Below are 19,798 nucleotides of genomic sequence, written 5' to 3' on the forward strand. Positions count from 1 at the left end.
ACTAGCTGCTCACTGGAAGGCAAAGGACCCCAGGAGCTGCTGCCAGCCACCAGGAACTGCCTCCACCCAGCAGCACCAGCAATAGCTGACTACTGCAGCACAGGCTGGGATTGCACCAGGAGCCCAGCACAGCTTCCCTCTCCCCAGCATTACACCTGCAGCTCTCAACATCTCCTCCCAGCCTCCACATGTGAAATCCAGAGCCTGGAGCCAAAAGCAGAGCCAGGTGAGAGGACACTGCTGCTGCCCAGCACCAGAGAGCGGATCCCAGCCTGCTGCAAGCTCTGGCTCTAAAGGTGCCCTGCAGGAGGGGCAAGCTGTTTCTTTTCAAGCTGTTTTAGTCTGTTTAACAGCAGCTTCTGAGAAGTGTTGTGGAAGCTGAGAAAGCTGCTTTTGCTATAAATAGCAGGCAGAAGGCAGCCCCAGAACCATCTCAGTCCAATGGAAGGCAAGCAGGAGATGCTGACACTCGCTATGGAAACGGTGAGCAGGTGATGCAGACACTTCCAAGAGAAGGAAGTAGCTGCATTTAAAAAACCAAGCAAATCAACACTCAAGCTACTAAAATGAGTTGTGAGGTTCTGCCACAGACCTGAAAGTCCTCACCTTGTTTTTATCTAACCAAGAGCTCTAACCAGCAAGAGCTTCTGTTGCACACTCAGGTCACTTCAGGTGCTGTTTGCTGTCAGCCTGACACATCTCCTCTGTGGATGGACTCGCTCCAAGCCACGGAGGGAACTGCAAGGTGCTGCACCTTGGCTATCAATTTCCTGACCTGATGTTTCTAAGAAACCTTCCTCTTCTTGCTTTTGGGACACAAATTGGTTATGAACAGTCACTGATCTCCTGTTGAGCTCTGGAGGGGGCTGGAAGTGCCTCTTCGGGTCCTGCAGGGGCAGTTAATGCTCTGAAACGCTCTCCTCAGAGGAGAGATCCTGCTCCCTTCTCCTGTACCAGGTGGTGTCGAGAGATGTCTGAAGGCAGGTTTGTCTGGAGTTTGTTTTCCATCCTTGCAGGCAGAGATGACTTTGTTTTGATTGTTCTGCTCTCCCAGAATGAGACACTTAACAGGTCCTAATTAGTCTGGAGTAGAAGGCTAGGTGCAGAGATTATGTTGCTAGCATCCAGGAAGACTGGAATTAAGTCACGTTCTGGGGGTGGTGAGTGAAGTGGACACCCCAGCCGCACGTCCGAGCTCACCTCTCGCTCCTCCCACAGGCTGCCTGCTGACTCCAATCCCATTTCCTGAATTCCAGAGGGCTGCGCGAATCGGTCGCTGGCGGCGACCCTGCTTCCCTTACCGTAGCCACCAAGCTCTGACCCGACTGTCCCGGCAGGACCCGACCTAGGGGTTGCAGTTGTGGAGCCCCACCTCCTGGAAGAGCGAGGTGTAGAACTGGGGCTCCAGCTGCCGGTTGCGGTACTTGTGGACGATGTCTGCGATCTTCTGTTTCCGGCGCACGTGGGGGGGGTTGTAGGAGTCGCTCTCCAGCCGCTTCCTGCGGCAGATGTTGATCACCGTCTGCCGCACCAGGAACCCTGCCGGGGGAGCGGCGGAGTCCACGTCAGGCAAAACCCGGCCTCTGCCCCTCGGCTGCCTGCGCGGCTAGAGGCAGCTCTGGGTTCCGTCCCATCTGCAAGCCCGGGGGAGTGCTCAGCACCACCGAGGGAGGAACTCGGCTCCCCGAGCAGCTGCTGCCAGACAACCAGCGGCCCCGGGCCTGTGAGGGGACGCTGCTGTGAGCCACGAGTACGAAAGGGGCTAAGGCAGGAGAAGGCTCAGCCGGCTGGAGGAGGGGGAGAGACTCCTCTGCTTTGCCAGAACCAAGCAGCTACCCATGGCAGGTGGGGAAGAACCCAGGGCAGCCAGTACAGGAACTGAGCTAGGGCCCCTGGGGACACCACGGGAGGGCCCTGCCTGCCTGCGAGGATCCCAGCCTTTGCTTCTTCATTCTGCTCTGCCTCCTGCATTGCTCTCCCTGGGAGAGACTTCCAGTCACTGGGGCTATAGTGGCACAGAGAGCAAGCCAGAACCAGTGTCCACCCAGGAGCACAGGCCAAGGCAGGCAGCACACAGCTGACAGCAGGTGAAGGACCCCCAGCTGCTGCAGCATCTGAGCACTGCCTCTGTCCGAAACAGAAGGCACAGGGCAAGCAGCATGAGCCAAAGATCCAGCAGTGCCCTCTGGCAGTCGGCCAGCACCAGCCCCTTGGCTTCCAGTGCTACACACCAGAGGCATATTTCTGGCCTCTCTCATGCAGATAGCAGGCATTTGCCTGTCCCTTCCACCGCTGCCAGTTCCAGCCCTCCGCTCCTCCCCACCACGCCGGCAGGGCAGCCTGGCTGGGCCACAAGCCGAGCGCTGATCACCTGCTCCCGCTGCTGCTGCTGCCAAAGGTGTGTTCACCTTCTGCCAGGCCCAGGGAAGGGTTCCAGGCCATGTCTTTTGCAGATTACTATGTTTATAAAAAAGCTAATAACCCCCAAAGATGTCCTTTGGCTTACCCAGTGCTCTCCTGCTGACTATCATCCCATCCACCAGTGGGATAACCATGTTGAACTTCCCAGTTGCTCCTTGCAGTTTTATCCTGAACAAGCCAGTGTTTAAAGGATGGATGAAGATCACAGGAACTTCCTTCTCAGGAGTGGTAGATCTTAAGAGAAAAGCCACAGCTGTTCAATCAGTTTTACAGCAGTTTCAATCAATGTACAGCTGACAAACAACCTCTTTAAGTGCTGAAAGGATGTCCTGGGAGTGAGCCAGCAGCAGCACTCCTCAGCACCTCCTCTGGACTCCAGAGGGTTCTATCAGCTGTACTGCTGCCACCACAGAGCTGGAGACTCCTGCAGACAGGGCCTCAAGCCTCACAGCTCAAATGCAGTGTTTGAATGGACCTCACAAGGGAGTAAATCAGGAGGGAGGCTCATCACAGAATTCTGTTCCTTAATTTATGTTTGAAGCTCTGGTTTTTTTCCTCCAATAAAACAAATCCACTGAAACTCAATCTGTCTTTTTTAACTGACTGCCTGGAGTGTGCAGGGCTGCCTGTGAAAGCTGAAGGACACAAACAGTCTGAGTCATGACTTCTGAAGCGCAGCCTGAGCTGCTGTCCTGAAGAAAGCAGAAGAGCAGCTCTCAGGAGCAGCCTTACCTCAGGGAAGCGCTGCTGTTGGCTGTGGTTTCCACACCAGTGCTGGTCTCAGACAGCAGGTCAGGGAGAGGGAAGTTCTCTGTAAGGAGAGGATGCACTGAACAAAGTTGTTGTTTGTGTTGGCTTTGTACAAGGGAAGATTATTTATCATTGGTCAAACCCATGCAGTGCTCAAGCACTGAGAGTGGTGAACAGGTTTGTTTTTAAGCTAAGCACTCATGGGGTATGCAGACACACCTCAGCCACCCTGAGCTGAACACAGGAGGTAAGGCATGGCCCAGACCCTCAATTCTCTCAGTCCCAAAGGTCAACATCTCTACAGGAAGAGTGCAAGCAGGAAGGAGGTGAAGTCCTTCAATCACAAAAAGAGCTTTCAAATAATTACTCAACATCCTCTTCACCTGCCCACAAGGCATCAGCCCCAAGAAGAGTTTTAAACCATTTTAAAGCCATTTTAAACCACACCACATCCACTGTGCCCTCCAGCCCTGCTTCAAAAAGCAGCCCCCAAATCCAAGCTCTGTAGACCCTCACCACAACCTACAACTCTGGTAACAAGCAACTGGAAAATTCAGGTGCAGAAGGAGGAAGTAGAAACTTGGAGCCTGGAAGGGAATGTGGCACTTCCCATGAGCTTCCTTAGGGGCAGAACTGAGAGAGACGCTCAGAATCATTCACCAAAATGCATTTTAGACAGCAGGACAGTGCCAGAGCATCCTCCAGCAGGAGGGATGGAGGGCCCTTTGCCATCAGAGCTGGGACACAGCAAGTACACAAAAGCTGAAGCTAGCAGAGGGAGAGCAAGGAAGGCCCTGGAAGTACTTTAGGATGCAGCAAGAGGGAGGGCAGACAGCTGGCACCAGGGCAACAGCCTAGACTACAAAGTGACAGCTTAGCCACTGTCCAGGTTCAAAGATGTACCAGAAGCAGAGGCTGAGGCATAAGTCAAAGCCTCTGGGCTAGGAGCCACTCTCAGAAGCCCTCCCATGCCCCCTCCCTCCCCAGTCCAACTGCCACAGTTACTGAGGATCACAAAACTCATTTCTTCAGCTCCAGACTCAGAGCTTCCTACAGCTGCTGAAAGAAGCAGCCAAGCAGAAACATGCCTGTGTAGCACAGCTGCTTCTGCAGAGCTGGCTTTGGCTGCCACCCAAGAAAGAAATAGGTCAGGGGCAGCAGTTTGGGAACTGAAGCAGCTGAGGGACTCCTGGTGCTAAGGGAACATCCTCTGGGTCAACATCTGGATAAGGAAGTGATGCTGCAGAACCTGATGTCCACCTCTGGATCCCAGTGGAGCTCTGGAGGATGTAATGTGGACAAGGTGGGCAACTTGGGAGGTTACACCCACACTTTACAGGAAGCTTCATCATGATCACTCCCATTCTCTGGGATGCTTCCTTCTGCAAGGACCTGAGGGCTTAATTAAGGTCCACTCCTACTGCCAGAGTGGGAACCAGCATCAGAAATCAAATCCTGACCGGGGCTCTTCCAACCAAAATGATTCAGAATACAGAATGAACCAGGTTGGAAAAGACCTCAGAGATCATCCAGTCCAACCTATCACCAACACCATCTGAGCAACTCAACCATGGCACCAAGTGCCTCATCCAGGCTCCTCTTAAATGCCTCCAGGGATGGGGACTCCACCACCTCCCTGGGGAGCACATCCCAAGGGCCAATCTCTCTTGCTGGGAAGAACTTTCTCCTCAACTCCAGCCTGAACCTCCCCTGGCACAGCCTGAGACTGGACAGTTCTCCCAGAGCCTTCAAGTCCTTTTTGATTGCCTTGGGACCTCTGGTTGCAACATCATCACTCCCTACCTCCATAACCATCAAGGGAGAGTAATCAGAGGGCTGTACCAGACCAGGCAGCCTTCTGGTAACATCCCTGACCGGGGTCCCAGGGAGGCAGCAGACTTCCCTGTGGGAAGGATCTGGCCAACATCTGGGGCCCTCTGTTCCCCTCAGGAGGGAATCCCCAATCACAATTATCCTCCTCTTTTATTTGGAGGGAACAAGTCCTGATGCAGGGGCAGGCTGTTTGGCTTAGGCAACCCCCCAGCCGGTGTCTCTTCTGTCTTCTCATTCACCTCACCCTCAGCTTCCAGTGCCCCATACTTGTTTTGCAAGGTGAGGGTTTCCCTTGCCTCTCCTAACAGGGACCCGTATCCATTTCCTGCTGGGTCACCTGCCTCTGCTAGGGCAGCCTGCAGAGCCTGGTTCCTCAAATCCAACTCCCTTTCAACTTCCTCCTTCAGTTCAGCCACTAGGTTAAGCAGACAGCTGAGCTGCTCACACCTAGTGCAGGGGTTGTCTCCACTGCCCTCCATTTCAGGTGCCAGGCTCCAGCACTCTCTGCAGCCAGTTGCCTGCACCCCTGCCTGCCTACGTTCCACCTCGGTCCAGGTCGACACAGACCTTTGAAAGCAGCTCTGCTGCGAGTTACAACCAACCCTGGCCCTGGCCACGGGACCGAACCGGAGAGCACTCCGCACCTCCCTCTGCTGCAAGCACTGCCCCCTGCTGCAGCAGGCTGTGCCCAGGCTGTGCTGGCCACTCGGGAGAGAAACGCTGGCTTGGGCATGGGGAGGGGGGAATGTGCCACCCTGGTGCTGCCCTGCCTCGGTGCTGCCTCGGTGCTGCCCTGCCGCTGCCCTGCCTCGGTGCTGCCCTGCCTCGGTGCTGCCCTGCCTCGGTGCTGCCTCGGTGCTGCCCTGCCTCGGTGCTGCCCTGCCTCAGTGCTGCCCTGCCTCAGTGCTGCCCTGCCTCAGTGCTGCCCTGCCTCAGTGCTGCCTCGGTGCTGCCCTGCCTCAGTGCTGCCTCGGTGCTGCCCTGCCTCGGTGCTGCCCTGCCTGGGTGCTGCCCTGGTGCTGCCTCGGTGCTGCCCTGGTGCTGCCCTGCCTGGGTGCTGCCCTGCCTCGGTGCTGCCCTGGTGCTGCCTCGGTGCTGCCCTGCCTCGGTGCTGCCCTGCCTCGGTGCTGCCCTGCCTCGGTGCTGCCTCGGTGCTGCCCTGCCTCGGTGCTGCCCTGCCTCGGTGCTGCCCTGCCTCGGTGCTGCCCTGGTGCTGCCCTGCCTCGGTGCTGCCCTGCCTCGGTGCTGCCCTGCCTGGGTGCTGCCCTGCCTGGGTGCTGCCCTGCCTGGGTGCTGCCCTGCCTCGGTGCTGCCCTGGTCTTTCTCCATGGAGCTGCTCTGCAGCAGGGCAGCCTCCAGCCTGTCCTGCTGCCTGCTGCTGTTCCTGCCCAGCTGCAGGACCCTGCTCTTGTCCTCCTTGCCCTTCAGGAGGTTTGCCTGCAGCCAGCTCTCAGCCTGCCCAGCTCTGCTTGGATGGCAGCACAGCCTGAGGGCTGTCAGCCCCCCCCCAGCTCGGTAGCAGCAGAGCTTGCTGAGGGAGCCCTCAATGCCCCCAGCCAGGTGCTTGGGAAAGATGTTGAACACAAGTGGGCCCAGTGCTGAGCCCTGGGGAGCACCACTGGCCACAGGCCTCCCAGCTGCCTCTGTGCCCCTGCTGACAGCCCTCTGAGCTCTGCTGTGCAGCCAGTTTGCAAAGCACCTCCTGGAGCAGCTCTGTGCCACATCTCCTGAGCAGCTCTAGGAGGAGGTTATGGGAGACAGCTTCAAAAGCTTTACTGAAGTCAAGATAGATGACATCCCCTGCTCTTCCCTCATCTACCCATTTAGTCATAGTTTCATAGAGGACTATCAGATTAGTCAAGCAGGATCTCCCCTTGGCTACTCCTGATAACCTTCTTGCCTTCCATGTGGTTAGAGATGACCTCCAGGATGAGCTGCTCTCCAGGCACAGAGATGAGACTGACTGCTCTCTAGCTACCTGGCTCCTCCTCCTCGCCTTTTTTGAAGACTAGAGTGACATTTGCTCCTTGCAGTGGTCAGGCTCCTCTCCTGCTCTCAGGGCTTTCCACAGACAATGGAGAGAGGCTCAGCAGCAGTGTCAGCAGCTCTCAGCACTCATGGATGCTCCCCATCAGGGCCCATGGCCTTGTTTGTCTTTAGCTGGTGTAAGATCTCAAACCCAGTCCTGACTGCCCAGTGGAATGTCCACATCTCTGCAGTTCTGCTCCCTTGCTTCTCGAGACTGAGGCTCCTGAGGGCTGCCCTTTGGAGTGAAGACTGAGGCAAGGAAGGCATTCAGCAACTCTGCCATCTCTGCACCGCCAGCTACCACATCTCCCATCTCACTCAGCAGGGCCCAACTCTGTCCCTGCTCTTCCTTCTCCCATTGATGGATTTGAAAGAACTCTTCTTGTTCTCTCTCCCCCTCTGGTGAGATTCAGTTCCAGGAGGGGCTTGGCCTTCCTAGCTGCATCTCTGCATTCTCTGGTTCTCTCTATAACCCTTCCAATTGATTAGATCTTTTTTCTCTCCATATTGTAAACATCCTTTTTCTTTTTCAGCTTCACTAAGAGTTCTTCACCCATCCATGCAGATTCCTGACTTATCCCTGCAGGTTTTCTGCTATGGAGTAGGTCAAGAGAGGTTCTCCTCTCCCTCTACTCTGCCCTGGTGAGGCCACATCTGGAATCTTGTGTCCACTTCTGGGCTCCTCAGTTCCAGAAGGACCTCAGGGAACTGCTTGAGAGAGTCCATCCCAGAGCCACAGAGCTGCTGCAGGCAGTGGAACATCTCCTGTGAGGCTGAGAGCTGGGGCTTGGAGCTGGGAGCAGAGGAGCCTGAGGGCTGCCCTCATTGCTGGGGATAAAGAAGTGCAGGGCTGGAGCCAGGCTCTGCTCAGGGATGTCGAGGGACAGCACCAGGGGCACTGGGGGCAAGCTGGAGCAGAGGAGGTGCCAGGAGAAGAGAAGGGAAAACTTTGTCCCTGTGAGGCTGCTGGAGCCTGGAGCAGGCTGCCCAGAGAGGCTGTGGAGTCTCCTCTGGAGCCTTTCCAACCCAGCTGGCTGTGTTCTGTGTGCCCTGCCCTGGGTGACCCTGCTCTGGCAGGTGGGTTGGACTGGGTGATCTTTCAAGGTCTCTTCCAACCTCTAATGTCCTGTGATGCTTTGACCAAAGCCAGAAGGATGGTACACCCTCCAGCACAGAAGCAAGTGACAGAGGTAATTTTTTTTGAAGGCAGAACCAGAGATCCACTCAGAGGAGCCAGCAGCTGGGGGGAACACAAACCCAAGGGTGCACACTTGCCTGGCCTGTTGAGCTTAAGGAGGTGCACGGCAGCATCCCAGCTCAAACATCTCCAGAACCCCATGCCACTGATCCATGTGCACCCCATGGCCACCACTCACACATTAAGGAGCAATTTCAGAACCTTGAAAGCATTGGCTACAGACATCAACAAGGATTCAGCACTGGAGAAATGGAGCAGAGGTTTCCCCCAAGCCCTCACCCACCTATGTCGTCGTAGCGCTCCACCCACACCACGTACACTTTGGTTTCAGGGCCCATGGGGGGAATGGTCCGGCCCTGAGGCACCCTCTTGGATCTGGAAGTAGGACTGAGCTGTTTGGAACACAAGGGAGAAGCAGCAGTTGCAAACACCATGAGTCCAGCAATGCATCCAACAAGCACTTCCACAGCCGCTGCTCGTCTCGGGCCCTGGCCGGGTACTGAGGTGTGGTGGAGCTGGCCCTGAGGGACAGCCATCTGGGTCTGCACAGGGCTTACAGTCAATATGAATCAAGGCAGCCAGTCTTCAAAAAATGGTTCAAGCTCTTCTTACTGCTCTCAGAGATGATAAACTGGGAACTAAATAGCCATTTGGAAGTGAATTCCATAGAGGAAAGCAGCAGCAGCAGCTGGTGGTGCTCTGCTCTGCTACCACACAACATCACACCTGACACTCCAGACTCAGCTGGCACCACTGTAACCTGCAGAGGCATCAGAAGTGCTGACAACGACTCATCCCCAACCTCCAGGCATGGCTTTGGGTCTGAACTACCCTGGGGACTGCAGATATGTTTTGTGCATGCACCTCAGGGGTGCAGCATACAGAGTGCAGCCACCGGGCATCTTTGTGGTTGATGTGTAACTGATGTCATCCCCTACTGCAGGAGCAAGTCTGGGAGAGCCAAAGGAAAGGAAACAGTGCAGCACTGCCAGTGTGCCTCTGGGAAGGACAAGGGGGGGGGAAGGAAGGAGAAAGGGGGGGGGAAGGAAGGAGAAAGGGGGGGGGAAGGAAGGAGAAAGGTGGGGGGAAGGAAGGAGAAAGGGGGGGGGAAGGAAGGAGAAAGGGGGGGGGGAAGGAAGGAGAAAGGGGGGGGGAATGAGGGAGAATGGGGGGGGCAGGAAGGAGAAAGGGGGGGGCAGTACGGCGTAAGGGGGTGGGAAGTAAGGAGAACGGGGGGGTAAGGAAGGAGAAAGGGGGGGGGGAAGGAAGGAGAAAGGGGGGGGGAAGGAAGGAGAACGGGGGGGGGACGGAAGGAGAAGGGGGGGGAAGGAAGGAGAAGGGGGGGGGAGGGACGGAGGAAGGGGGGGGGAAGGAAGAAGAAAGGGGGGGGAAGGAAGGAGAAGGGGGGGGGGAAGGGGAAGGGGAGAAGGCCTTTGTGGCAGCAGGCTGTGCCTTACCCGCTGGGAGGGGTTCAGGCTTTCTGTGTGACTGGGGAAGAGTTCCAGTGTCAGGGACTGCTGCTTGGATATTCCTGGCAGCAGATCCATGTTGCAGTCACTCTCCTGGTCAGAGGTGTTGCTGTCCAGGGAATCAGCTGGAAGGCAGAAGGAGAGAGGAGGATTCTCTTTTGTTCTCCCCAACCCTGAAGCTGTCATCAGTGGGCAAGAGTTGGAAACTAAACCAAGCTGTGAGGTTTTGGAACTAACCATCAACAGAGGAAGGCTCAAGCCAGCACAATGCTCAAAGCAGGAAGTGGGCAGCTGCCAGTTACTGCAGGAACAGGCTGCACTGAAAGCACTCCCTATGGATTTAGAAGAGTCCCAGCCATTCCCTAAGGAACAGTCTCCTTCCTATGGCTAGCATTTCCCCACAGCCCTTTCACTGCAGAGGATGTTCACAGGCTGGCTTTAGTGTGCAAGAGATGTTGTGACAGCTGTTGTCACCTGCACAGCAGCTCTGCACATTCCCTTCCACGTGCTCCACGATGGGAGAGGCAAGAAGGGAAGTTCACAGAATACTGGAATGGGTTGGGCTCCAACCCCCTGCCATGGCAGGGACACCTCCCACCAGCCCAGGTTGCTCAAGGCCTCATCCAACCTGGCCTTGAACACCTCCCAGGAGGAGGCAGCCACAGCCTCCCTGGGTAACCTGCTCCAGAGCCTCCCCACCCTTGTACCAAAGAACTCCTTCCTAAGCTCCACTCTAACCCTGCTCTGCCTCAGCTTCAAACCATTCCCCCTTGTGCTGTCTCTAGACACCCTCAGGAAAGGTCTCTCTGCAGCCTTCCTGCAGGATCCCTTCAGGTACTGGAAGGCAGCTCTGAGGTCCCCCTGAAGCCTTCTCCAGGCCTAGGTTTTGCTTCTGAAAAAAACCTCCCTAACAAAAACTGTCACTTTGGGGTTGTACCCAGCATGGACACAGGGCTCTTACTCAGGGACTCCACTGGAGATGGGACAACAAAAGCTATTTCTGTCAGGGCATCAGCATAGTAGAGCACCTTCTTCTGCCCGTTGAAGATACTTGCCCCAACGTCTTCTGAAGGAATCAGATCATCTGAAATGGACAGAGAAGGACAGAGAGGACAGCTCAGTCAAAAGGAAGCTCTGCTTCATACCCTGCCTCAGCAGACCACCTTCAAATACAAGGTGCAATCGGTGAGCAGAAACCACACAGGTCTCCCATTGAAAGGAGAAGGTTCCCCAGGCCAGGCCATGGCTACACACCCCATGAAGAGAAGGGCAGCTGGGGCTGGGGGAGGATTGCTTCTGAACACATTCCCACTGCACTGCACACCCTGCTTCCCTGGGGCTGAAGAACCCAGGGAGCACATCTGGCACAGGAATGAATCCAGCAGACTTCTAACCATTCCTCTGGCAGACATCACCCCTCAGCTGCCAAAGGAGTCCAACGTTTTTCACTTCAGTCTGATGCTATTCTGGGGTTCAAGCCAGCTTCTGCTCTGCCAGGGAGAGTCAAAGGCTCTCCCAAATCCAACCCAATTCAAGGGAGCTCTTCATTCTCAGCCCCCACTAACTGCCTCATCACAGCTGCCCAGGGCATCAGCCCTTCACCAGCCCTTTGGTGGAGCCAGGCTGTGATTACAACACCCCCTCTGCCCCCTTCCTTCCCCATCCTGCCTCCAGAAAGCCTGGCAAGGACTTCAAACTGAATTATTTCCCTGGTCCAGTTTACAGAAGGGCTCTTGGGGTAGCTGCCTCGAGGCCAACAGAGCAGACAGAGGGCCCCTGGCCTGCAGGAGCCCCGAGGCCACGCATCACCATCACAGAGGTGCTCCTGCACAACTGTTTAACAGCTCTGCTGTGGCACTTGTGCAGGGCAACACAAGCAGAGCACACCCCTGTGAACTGACCTCAGCCACAGCTCAGCAGAAGCTGCTCTAGAATCACAGAACCATTCAGCTTGGAAAGACCTCCAAGATCACTCAGTCCAATCATAAACCTAACACTGGCACCCCAGACCAGGGCACCCCAGACCAGGGCACCCCAGAGTGCAGGGCACCCCAGAGTGCAGGGCACCCCAGAGTGCAGGGCACTGCCTCACAGCTGAACTGACACAGCCAGCTGCAAAGGGAAGGGAGAGGTCTCTGTCCCAAGCAACAACCAGCCTGGGGAACATCACTGGCCACAGGCCTCCAACTAGACCCTGCCCCACTGACCACAGCCCTCTGAGCTCTGTCCTTCAGCCACTTCTCAATCCACCTCACTGTCACTCATCCAACCCACACCTCCTAAGCTTGGCTGTGAGGATGTCAGGGCACACAGGGCCCAAAGCCTTGCTGAAGTCCAGGGGCACAATACCCACTGCTCTCCCCTCATCTACCCATCTGGTCACCCCATCAGAGAAGGCCATCAAATGGTCAGGCATCATTTCCCCTTGGGGAGTCCATGCTGACCACTGCTGATGAGCTGCTTTCCCTCCACACACTTCGAGATGACCTCCAGAAGGAGCTGTTCCACCACCTCCCCAGCCATCTCCATCCTGAGTCCTCCCTCCTGCCCTTTCTGAAGGCTGCAGTCACATTGCCTTTGCTCCACTCCTCAGGCACCTCTCAACAGTGACATCTCTGAGCTCCTTTAGGAGACAAGGAATCTAAACCATCTTGCTCCTCAGTACCAGTCTGAGAACTTGCAGGTCTGTTCCTTCTGACCAGTGCCTAGGGCTGTGCAAGTGTCAGAGGGAGCTCTGAGGGAGCAACACTGGTGTCTGTGTCTTGTTGGGAGGAAGCAGCAGAAATTCCTCTCTGCTCTGATTTTCACTGTTACACCCTTGACTGTGTCTTACCTTGTTCAGATGCCTCTTCATCACTGCAGCTGTTGATGGACCAGCTTGTGGAGACGTGGCCAGTCCACCCAGGGTGCTTCCCCACATCCACAGACCAGCCAAGGGACAGCAGGAACTCCAGGAAGTGTGGCTGGACAATTCTGGAAGACTCCATGTTCTTGAGGATCTGAAACAGCCAGCAGCAGCACAGTAGGTGCAAGGTTCTCCAGGAAGCAGTTCTCTTCCTTCCCACTTCTCTGACTGAAATTGTGTGGCCCCAGCTTGGCTCTGCCCAAATATTGCTGCAAGGAAAGCCTGGAAGCAGACTTTCTTCATGGGCACTGCTGCCTGCTGCCCACATAGAGTCAATAGAGTTGGAAAAGACCTCAGAGATCAAGTCCAAGCTGTCACCCAGCACCTCCTGAACCAATGTCCCACTGCACTGCTCACTTCAAACCTTCATCCTGCCTCCTAGAAACACCTGGGATGCTTCCACACCCAAAGGCAATTTTTACCCCATTATGACCAAGTGAAAGTGGAGACCTTCACCAAGCAGCATGCAGGAAGACACAGGAGATGTGTGCTCTGCCCTGCCAGAACCCACTGGGATTTGAGGAACACACAACACTGCACCACTGCCATCCTCTCTGGGCCACAGCAGGCTTTGTTTTGCAGCAGGAGCCTCTTTTATCCTGCTTTGTGTGGGGGCAGCACCCTGGGACAGGTGCTGGAAGGAAAGCTTCCAGCCAGGAGACTCCTCAGATCCACACAGTTCTGCCAGCCCATCCTAATGCCTCTTGCAAGGTTCAGCGGTGACAGCCATGCTGCACTGCAACATCACTGCTCCTGCTGAGCATGCTCAGAACAACCTGAGCTAAGGGCAGGTCAGGCACAGAGAGGGCAAGCTCAGGCTTTGCACAGCTGCTTTACATCAGAGCCCATTCAAACAACAAACAAACAAAGACTTTCCAGCAAGACAAGGCCCAGGGGGTGCTTTCAGAGGCCATTTAATGATGTCAAGGTACTTTAGTTGTCCTCTAAACAAATGCCACCAGACCCTTCCCAGCTGCCAAAGCCACCAGCACAGGACACTACTGGGGCCTGACACAACCATCAGCAGGCCAGATGCCACTTCCCAGGCTGTGCAGCACCAGACAGAGCCCAGGTGACACCACTGTGTGAAGGACAGCAGGTCCAGGCCACCTCTCAGCACAGGCCCTGAGCTGAAGTGGCCAGAGCTCCCACAGATGGAGAACAGGAGCAGCCAGCCCTGCTCAAAGCAGGAGCTGTGTCCTGACTTGGCTTTGATGTCCTCCTCACCTGATGGTTAACAGTGACACTGAACAGGACTGAAGTCAGTCACAGCTCTTTCCAAGGGGGAACTGGGAGCTGAATCACCTCAGGTCCTCAGACACAAGTATGCTATTGGGGGCCCCCAGCACAAGAGAGACAAGGGCCTGCTGAAGAGGGTCCAGAGGAGGCCACAAAGATGATCTGGAGAGCCTCTGCTATGGGGTCAGGCTGAGAGAGTTGGGGCTGTTCAACCTGGAGAAGAGAAGGCTCCAGGGAGACCTCAGAGACCTTTCAGGCAGGCTGGGGAGGAACTGTTCAGAAGGGGCTGTGGGAATAGGACCAAGGGCAATGGTTTGACACTGAAGCAGGGCAGATGTAGGTTGGACATCAGAAGGAAGTTCTGCAGTGAGGATGGTGGAACACTGGCAGAGGCTGCCCAGGGATGTGCTTGAGGCCCTGTCCCTGGACACATTCATGGTCAGAGTGGATGTGTCCCTGGGCAGCCTGACCTGGCTGGAGGTGCCCTGCTGGTCCACTGCTCCGATGGCCCCAGAGCTGGAGGCAGTGCTGCAGGTGGGGTCTGAGCAGAGGGGCAGAATCCCCTCCCTGTGCTGCTGCTCTCCCTGCTCTGGAGGCAGTGCTGCAGGTGGGGTCTGAGCAGAGGGGCAGAATCCCCTCCCTGTGCTGCTGCTCTCCCTGCTCTGGAGGCAGTGCTGCAGGTGGGGTCTGAGCAGAGGGGCAGAATCCCCTCCCTGTGCTGCTGCTCTCCCTGCTCTGGATGCAGCTCAGCACACAGCTGCCTGCTGGGCTGCCAGGGACCACTGCTGGCTCCTGGGGAGCCTTCCACACATAGCAGAAAGAGGTTACAACAATCCCCCAGGTGGGTCATGCTCTCCAGATGAAAAGAGCAGGCAGTGCCTTTCTGTGGCTCACAGTAAGCAAATGAAGCCCAAAGCCCACTCCTGGTGCTGCACTCCAGCCAGCAGCAGTGGTGCTTTTCACTTGAGGAGTGTCACAAACAACACAACACAGGCTGGCTGGCTCTCCACACTTACCTCCTGGCTTGTCTTCTGGCCTGCCTTCATGTAGAAAATGAACACAGTATCAAAAGGACGACATGGAAGCAAATCCAGGTAGCCAAGGTCATCAAAAAACCCAGGAAGGGCAGAGTCAAGTGCAATCAGGTGAGGAGGTAGACGACTGTTAGCAGGTTCCTGTCCAACAGACAGAGCCCAACAGCTTCAGCAGCACATCCTTCCCAAGGCAAAAGCCCTTTCTGGCTTCAACAATAATCCATTAAAACAAAAAGCCAATTCCCTGCTCTGCTAAGCTCTGCTGCAGTGCAGCCCTGTGTCTGTCAAAGAGGAGCAGCAGGAGCCCAGCACACACTGCTGCATTCTGCTCTCCATGTGAGGCACAGGCAGCATTCTGCCCTCATGTTTTGCTTCAGGACAGAGCTGGGGGGCACAGCAGAGGCAGCAGGTACTCCACACACACCCCAGCTATGCACAGGCACATGTGCAGCCTCCTATCAATTTATATACCAGTTACATGTGAACCACTGAGCCCATCATCTCTGCAAAAACCCCACCACTTCTGCTGAGAGTTTTCTGAAAGGAGATGCAACAAATCAAAGGGAGAATCCCCAGGGAAGAGGCAGAACCTCAAACCAGGAAGAGGGATGATGTCTGGAAACTCTAAGGGGAAAGCCCTGCAAACTCTATGGACCTCAGGGGTCTATGCATGGGAATGATCTCAGGTGTGCACACATGAAGGTGACAGCTGAGGCACCCACTGCAAAAATGAAGACACAGCCACCCATTGGGAGTGCCCTCAGCTGGAGACCTGGCCCTTCCCAAGCAAGCTCTCAGCCCCAGGAGGCCGGAGCCCATCGCTTGCGTTCATCTACGGCTCGCAGGGCTGGGATGCCACAGACGACCTTCCCCTAACCCAGCTCAGCCCTTTCCTTCAGCCAAGCCAGCCCACAGAGGTGCTGAGTGCATCTGCACAACAGGGAGGAGCACCAGGTCACCTTCAGTGCCTCTAGGGAGAGGAAGCCGAAGTGGGAGAGGAAGAGGCGAGCGGTCTGGAACTCCTGGGCGGGCGGCGGGGGCCTGCACTCCGTCAGCGGGTCGGGGAAGCTCTTCTTGCGCCACTCCTCCTCGCTCTGCTGGTCGATGGACGTCTCAAAGACGATCTGCTGGGCCATGCCGCTCCGCAGCTTCTCGTGCCGCTCCTCCAGCTGCAAAACAGCGGCGAGCTGCCAGCTGCGGGGGCAGCGCAGCGGCCAGCTCCGGGCAGGCTGCAGCTCACAGCCGCAGCGGCCGCAGCGCCACCGCCAGGACTTCACCGCCGAAGAGCAACCAGCCGGTGAAGGGCCTTGAACACAGGGCCGGTGGGGAACAGCTAAAGGAACTGGGGTGGTTTGGTCTTCAGAAGAGGAGGCTGTGGGGGAGACCTCATCACCCTCTACAACTCCCTGAGAGGAGGCTGGAGCCAGGTGAGGGTCAGTCTCTTCTCGCAACAGGACAAGAGGAAACAGCCCCAAGTTGTGCCAGGGGAGGTTCAGGTTGGAGATTAGGAAGTATTTCCTCACAGCAAGGGTCACCAGGCTCTGGCACAGGCTGCCCAGGGAGGTGGTGGAGTCCCCACCCCTGTGTGGATGTGGTGCTGAGGGCCGTGGGCTAGTGGCAGTGTCTCAGGGACAGCAGTGGCATTGTGAGCTCTGCGTGGCTGGGCTTGATCTCCAAGGTCTCTTCCAACCTCCACAGTTCTATGGGTCCAAACCCTCTCAATGCTACCAAGTGAAGGTCTAAACACTGCTTGGTTGGGAGAGCTGTTGCAAATTCAAGTATCCAGTACTGGCTACAGCTTCTCCCTTTCAGGTGAACAGAAACTGAACACATTTGGCACTATGAAAATGTGAAGTACCCGAGACACAAACACTGCTCTCCTCCAGCAGGTCTCAGCAAAGGCCCTCCCACTTCTCCAGAAGCAGCAGCAGCAAAGTACAAGTCACTGCTTCCTAGCAACACTGGAATATTGAGACCCGTAGTAAAGCATGCTGTGCATTCCCAAGGCACTGTCCCCTCCCTGGAGGCTTGCAGAGGTTCCATTGAGACAAAATGAATGTTTGACTATTTGCAGTAAAGCCTCAGTGTGTGACTCCTGAGCAGGGCACAACCCAAGGCCAAATGAAGCCAGAGCTGAAGCGCTGCTCACCTCCTCAGTCACGATCTCATGCAAGTCAGGGATGCTCAGGTCAGCTTTCACGAAGGGGATCTTGTCCACCTCCTCGGGGAAGGGGCGGTGCTTCACGCTGTACTTCAGCCCCACGTCATTCCTGGGAGCTGGCCGAGGCTCTGGGACAAAAGTCTGGCACAGAAGGGGGCAGCTGTTACACTCCAGGCATCCTGGCAGCAGGCGCTGCTTTGCTACACCATCTAGGAAACCTCCCCTCCCCACCAGCAGGACACCAACCCACCAGCACCACCGAGGAAATTCACTAAGTGCTTCAGACCGAGAGACCTGGACACAAAATGAGGCTGGGCACCATCAAAGAGAGAGCTGTGTCCTTGCACTCCTGCAACCCAGGAACCCTGCTCACCAGCTAACCTCCAAGCAGCTGCACATGCCAGTACAAATGGCAGGGTTACAAGGCAGCACCTTCAGCCCCTTCCAACTGGGCTGAGTAAAAGCCACCAGCTCTTGAGAAGCTCCAATCCAGCCCTGCTGGCTGTGATGACCACTCACACTGAGAGGTCTGGAGAGGAAAGCAGCAGCATTGTGGGCCAGGAATGAGAGGCACTGTCAGGATGGCCTGCAGAATGCAGGCTAGCAGCATTTTGGCACATTAATGCATCATGTTCTGAGCTGCTGGCACGCAACTCAACTTGTGAACTTACCAATGCAAGCAGCCAAAGACTTAGCTGCAGGTTTGCAGGCACAGAAGGTCCAAGTAACCTCTTAACCTCGAGTGCTGCTCTATAAATTCATTTCCTACCAACTTCATGACAAAAGGGCCAAAACCTTCAAGTTACAGAATGCCTCCAAGCTGAAAGGGTTCCCTTAAGGCTGGGGAGGAGGTCAGCAGCCAGGCCATGAGCACACCTGGGCTGGCACTGCTTGGCAGAGTGGCTCAGCTCCAAAGGCATCATGCAGTGTCCAACCAAAGGCTCTCTGCAGAGCAGCCTCATCCCCATGGGACCCTGACAGCTGAGGCTGACAGGCCCTCCTTCAGTGACACTACTGCAGGCTACAGTAAGAGTTGGAAGGTTTGGGGAAGTTCACAGACAGGATTTGGCAGCAGCAGGCCCTGCTCCACTGCACAGTGCAAGAGATTTCCTCTCCAGTGAGCTCAGGGTGCTTCTGTTGCACTGCTCCTCTCCAGCTCCATTCCAGACTTCATCTAGACCACTTTTTTTTCCACAGCAAGTTTACAGCCACCTTTGCCACACAGGCCTTTGTACTCAGAAGAGCTGTTCTCTCTGCAGCATCTCATTCTACACCCAGCTCCAGCTCCAGCTCCCTCCACTACAAGGACTTTGCCTGACATCCTAAAACCAGCACCAGCACTCCTGCCCCCGCAGTAATGTGCTGTGCGTGGCCCAGCGCCCCAGAAGGTGCCTTCAGGAACAAAGGAGAATGTCCCCTCCCCTTCAACAGGTCTAGAAGGCCACAGCACTTTCACAGCCTGCATTTAATGTTAATCCCAAGCCATAAAGAGTCACCAGAGGTGTGTGACACTACCTACAGCCCCAGGCCCCGTGGCTCAGCAGTAATGCCTAAGCAGCAGCTGGGGGGGGCTGGCTCACTTTAGTGCAACTGCTGCTGAACTTCTCTAATTAAAGGTTTCTTACAGGCTTTGACAGAGACCTTTTGATTTGCTTTGGCTCCTCTTGGTAAGAGACAGAGCTGCTGGGCCCAGGCAAGTCTTCCAGATGTCCCACGGATCAAAACCGTGACCGAGGGGAAGGAGTCATCTGCAAAGCACAGGTCAGGAGAAGACATCATCAGAAACGGCCAGCAGGGCACTCTGCAACCCCTGCACTGGAGCATGGGCACCATGGCATGGTGAGGAGCAAACCATCCTCTCAGCTGCTTTGTGGTCTGCTCAGTAGCTGCCAGCTCAGTTTCATCACCCAACTTCATGCAGATCTCTCTCCACACTACCTCCAGGAAATGAATAAAGATTGCATGGGCCCTGTCTGACCAGGCAGACCAAGGAGACAGCTTCCATGGGACTTCCATGGGACTTCCATGACCTCCTGCACAAGTCCCACACAAATAGCAGCACAGGTTTTCAAGACCTCCTTGTCTTGTTCAAGGCTCCCCTGAGAGAACAGGCTGAGAGAGTTGAGGTGGTTTGTCCTGAAGGAGAAGTGACTCCAGGGAGACCTTCTTGTGGCCTTTCAGTGCTTAAAGGGAGGCCACAGGGAAGCTGGGGAGGGCCTCTTGGGCAGTGAAGGATGAGGGGTAACAGTTTCAAACTGGAAGAGGATAGATTTAACTTAGATTTAAGGAAGTTGTTCACTGTGAGGGTGGTCAGGCACTGCAACAGTTTGCTCAGGGAGGTCATGGCTGCCCCATACCTAGGAGGCTGGATGGGGCCTCGAGCAACCTGGGCTGGTGGGAGGTGTCCTTGCCCATGGCAGGGGGTTGGAACTGGATGGTCTTTAAGGTCTCATCCAACCCAAACCAGTGCACTGTCCTGGTCTGAATGCAGTATGACCTTTAGAGCAGAAGGTTAGTCTGCAGGTTCCTGAGCTGCCTTTCCACTTGCACAATGGTGTTTTGAACAGTGCAGGGACTGCAGTCTTCCTTCCAGACCCAAGAGGTCACTGCTGTGAGCCACTGCAGAAGAGGGATCACCATCATCTCTGCAGCTGTTCTTTTAAAAGTGACTTACAGACATCTTTTGTGCATATAAACTACAAACTGACACCAGCAGGTACCCAGCACATGGATGCTCCTTCCCCAGGGTGCAGCACTGAT

General features: G+C 55.6%; 1 protein-coding gene across 4 annotated transcripts in view; it reads right to left on the reverse strand.

Annotated features, from left to right (window-relative positions):
• Positions 1 to 1,174: 1,174 nt before the first annotated feature.
• RALGAPB (Ral GTPase activating protein non-catalytic subunit beta) overlaps positions 1,175 to 19,798 on the reverse strand; it is a 67,078-nt gene continuing 48,454 nt past the window's right edge. For all 4 annotated transcript variants that reach the window (XM_054173437.1, XM_054173436.1, XM_054173435.1 and 1 more), the window contains 11 exons: positions 18,680 to 18,786; positions 17,027 to 17,179; positions 15,837 to 16,046; positions 14,860 to 15,018; positions 12,533 to 12,698; positions 10,661 to 10,783; positions 9,688 to 9,824; positions 8,514 to 8,622; positions 3,154 to 3,232; positions 2,507 to 2,655; positions 1,175 to 1,539 (listed from right to left, as the gene is read on the reverse strand). In XM_054173437.1, the coding sequence (XP_054029412.1) occupies positions 1,346 to 1,539; positions 2,507 to 2,655; positions 3,154 to 3,232; positions 8,514 to 8,622; positions 9,688 to 9,824; positions 10,661 to 10,783; positions 12,533 to 12,698; positions 14,860 to 15,018; positions 15,837 to 16,046; positions 17,027 to 17,179; positions 18,680 to 18,786 (1,586 nt within the window). In that variant the 3' untranslated portion in view covers positions 1,175 to 1,345. The remainder of the gene's footprint in view (positions 1,540 to 2,506; positions 2,656 to 3,153; positions 3,233 to 8,513; positions 8,623 to 9,687; positions 9,825 to 10,660; positions 10,784 to 12,532; positions 12,699 to 14,859; positions 15,019 to 15,836; positions 16,047 to 17,026; positions 17,180 to 18,679; positions 18,787 to 19,798) is intronic.

The sequence above is a fragment of the Dryobates pubescens genome, chromosome 26, assembly GCF_014839835.1.
Source record: "Dryobates pubescens isolate bDryPub1 chromosome 26, bDryPub1.pri, whole genome shotgun sequence".
Taxonomy (NCBI): Eukaryota; Metazoa; Chordata; class Aves; order Piciformes; family Picidae; genus Dryobates; species Dryobates pubescens.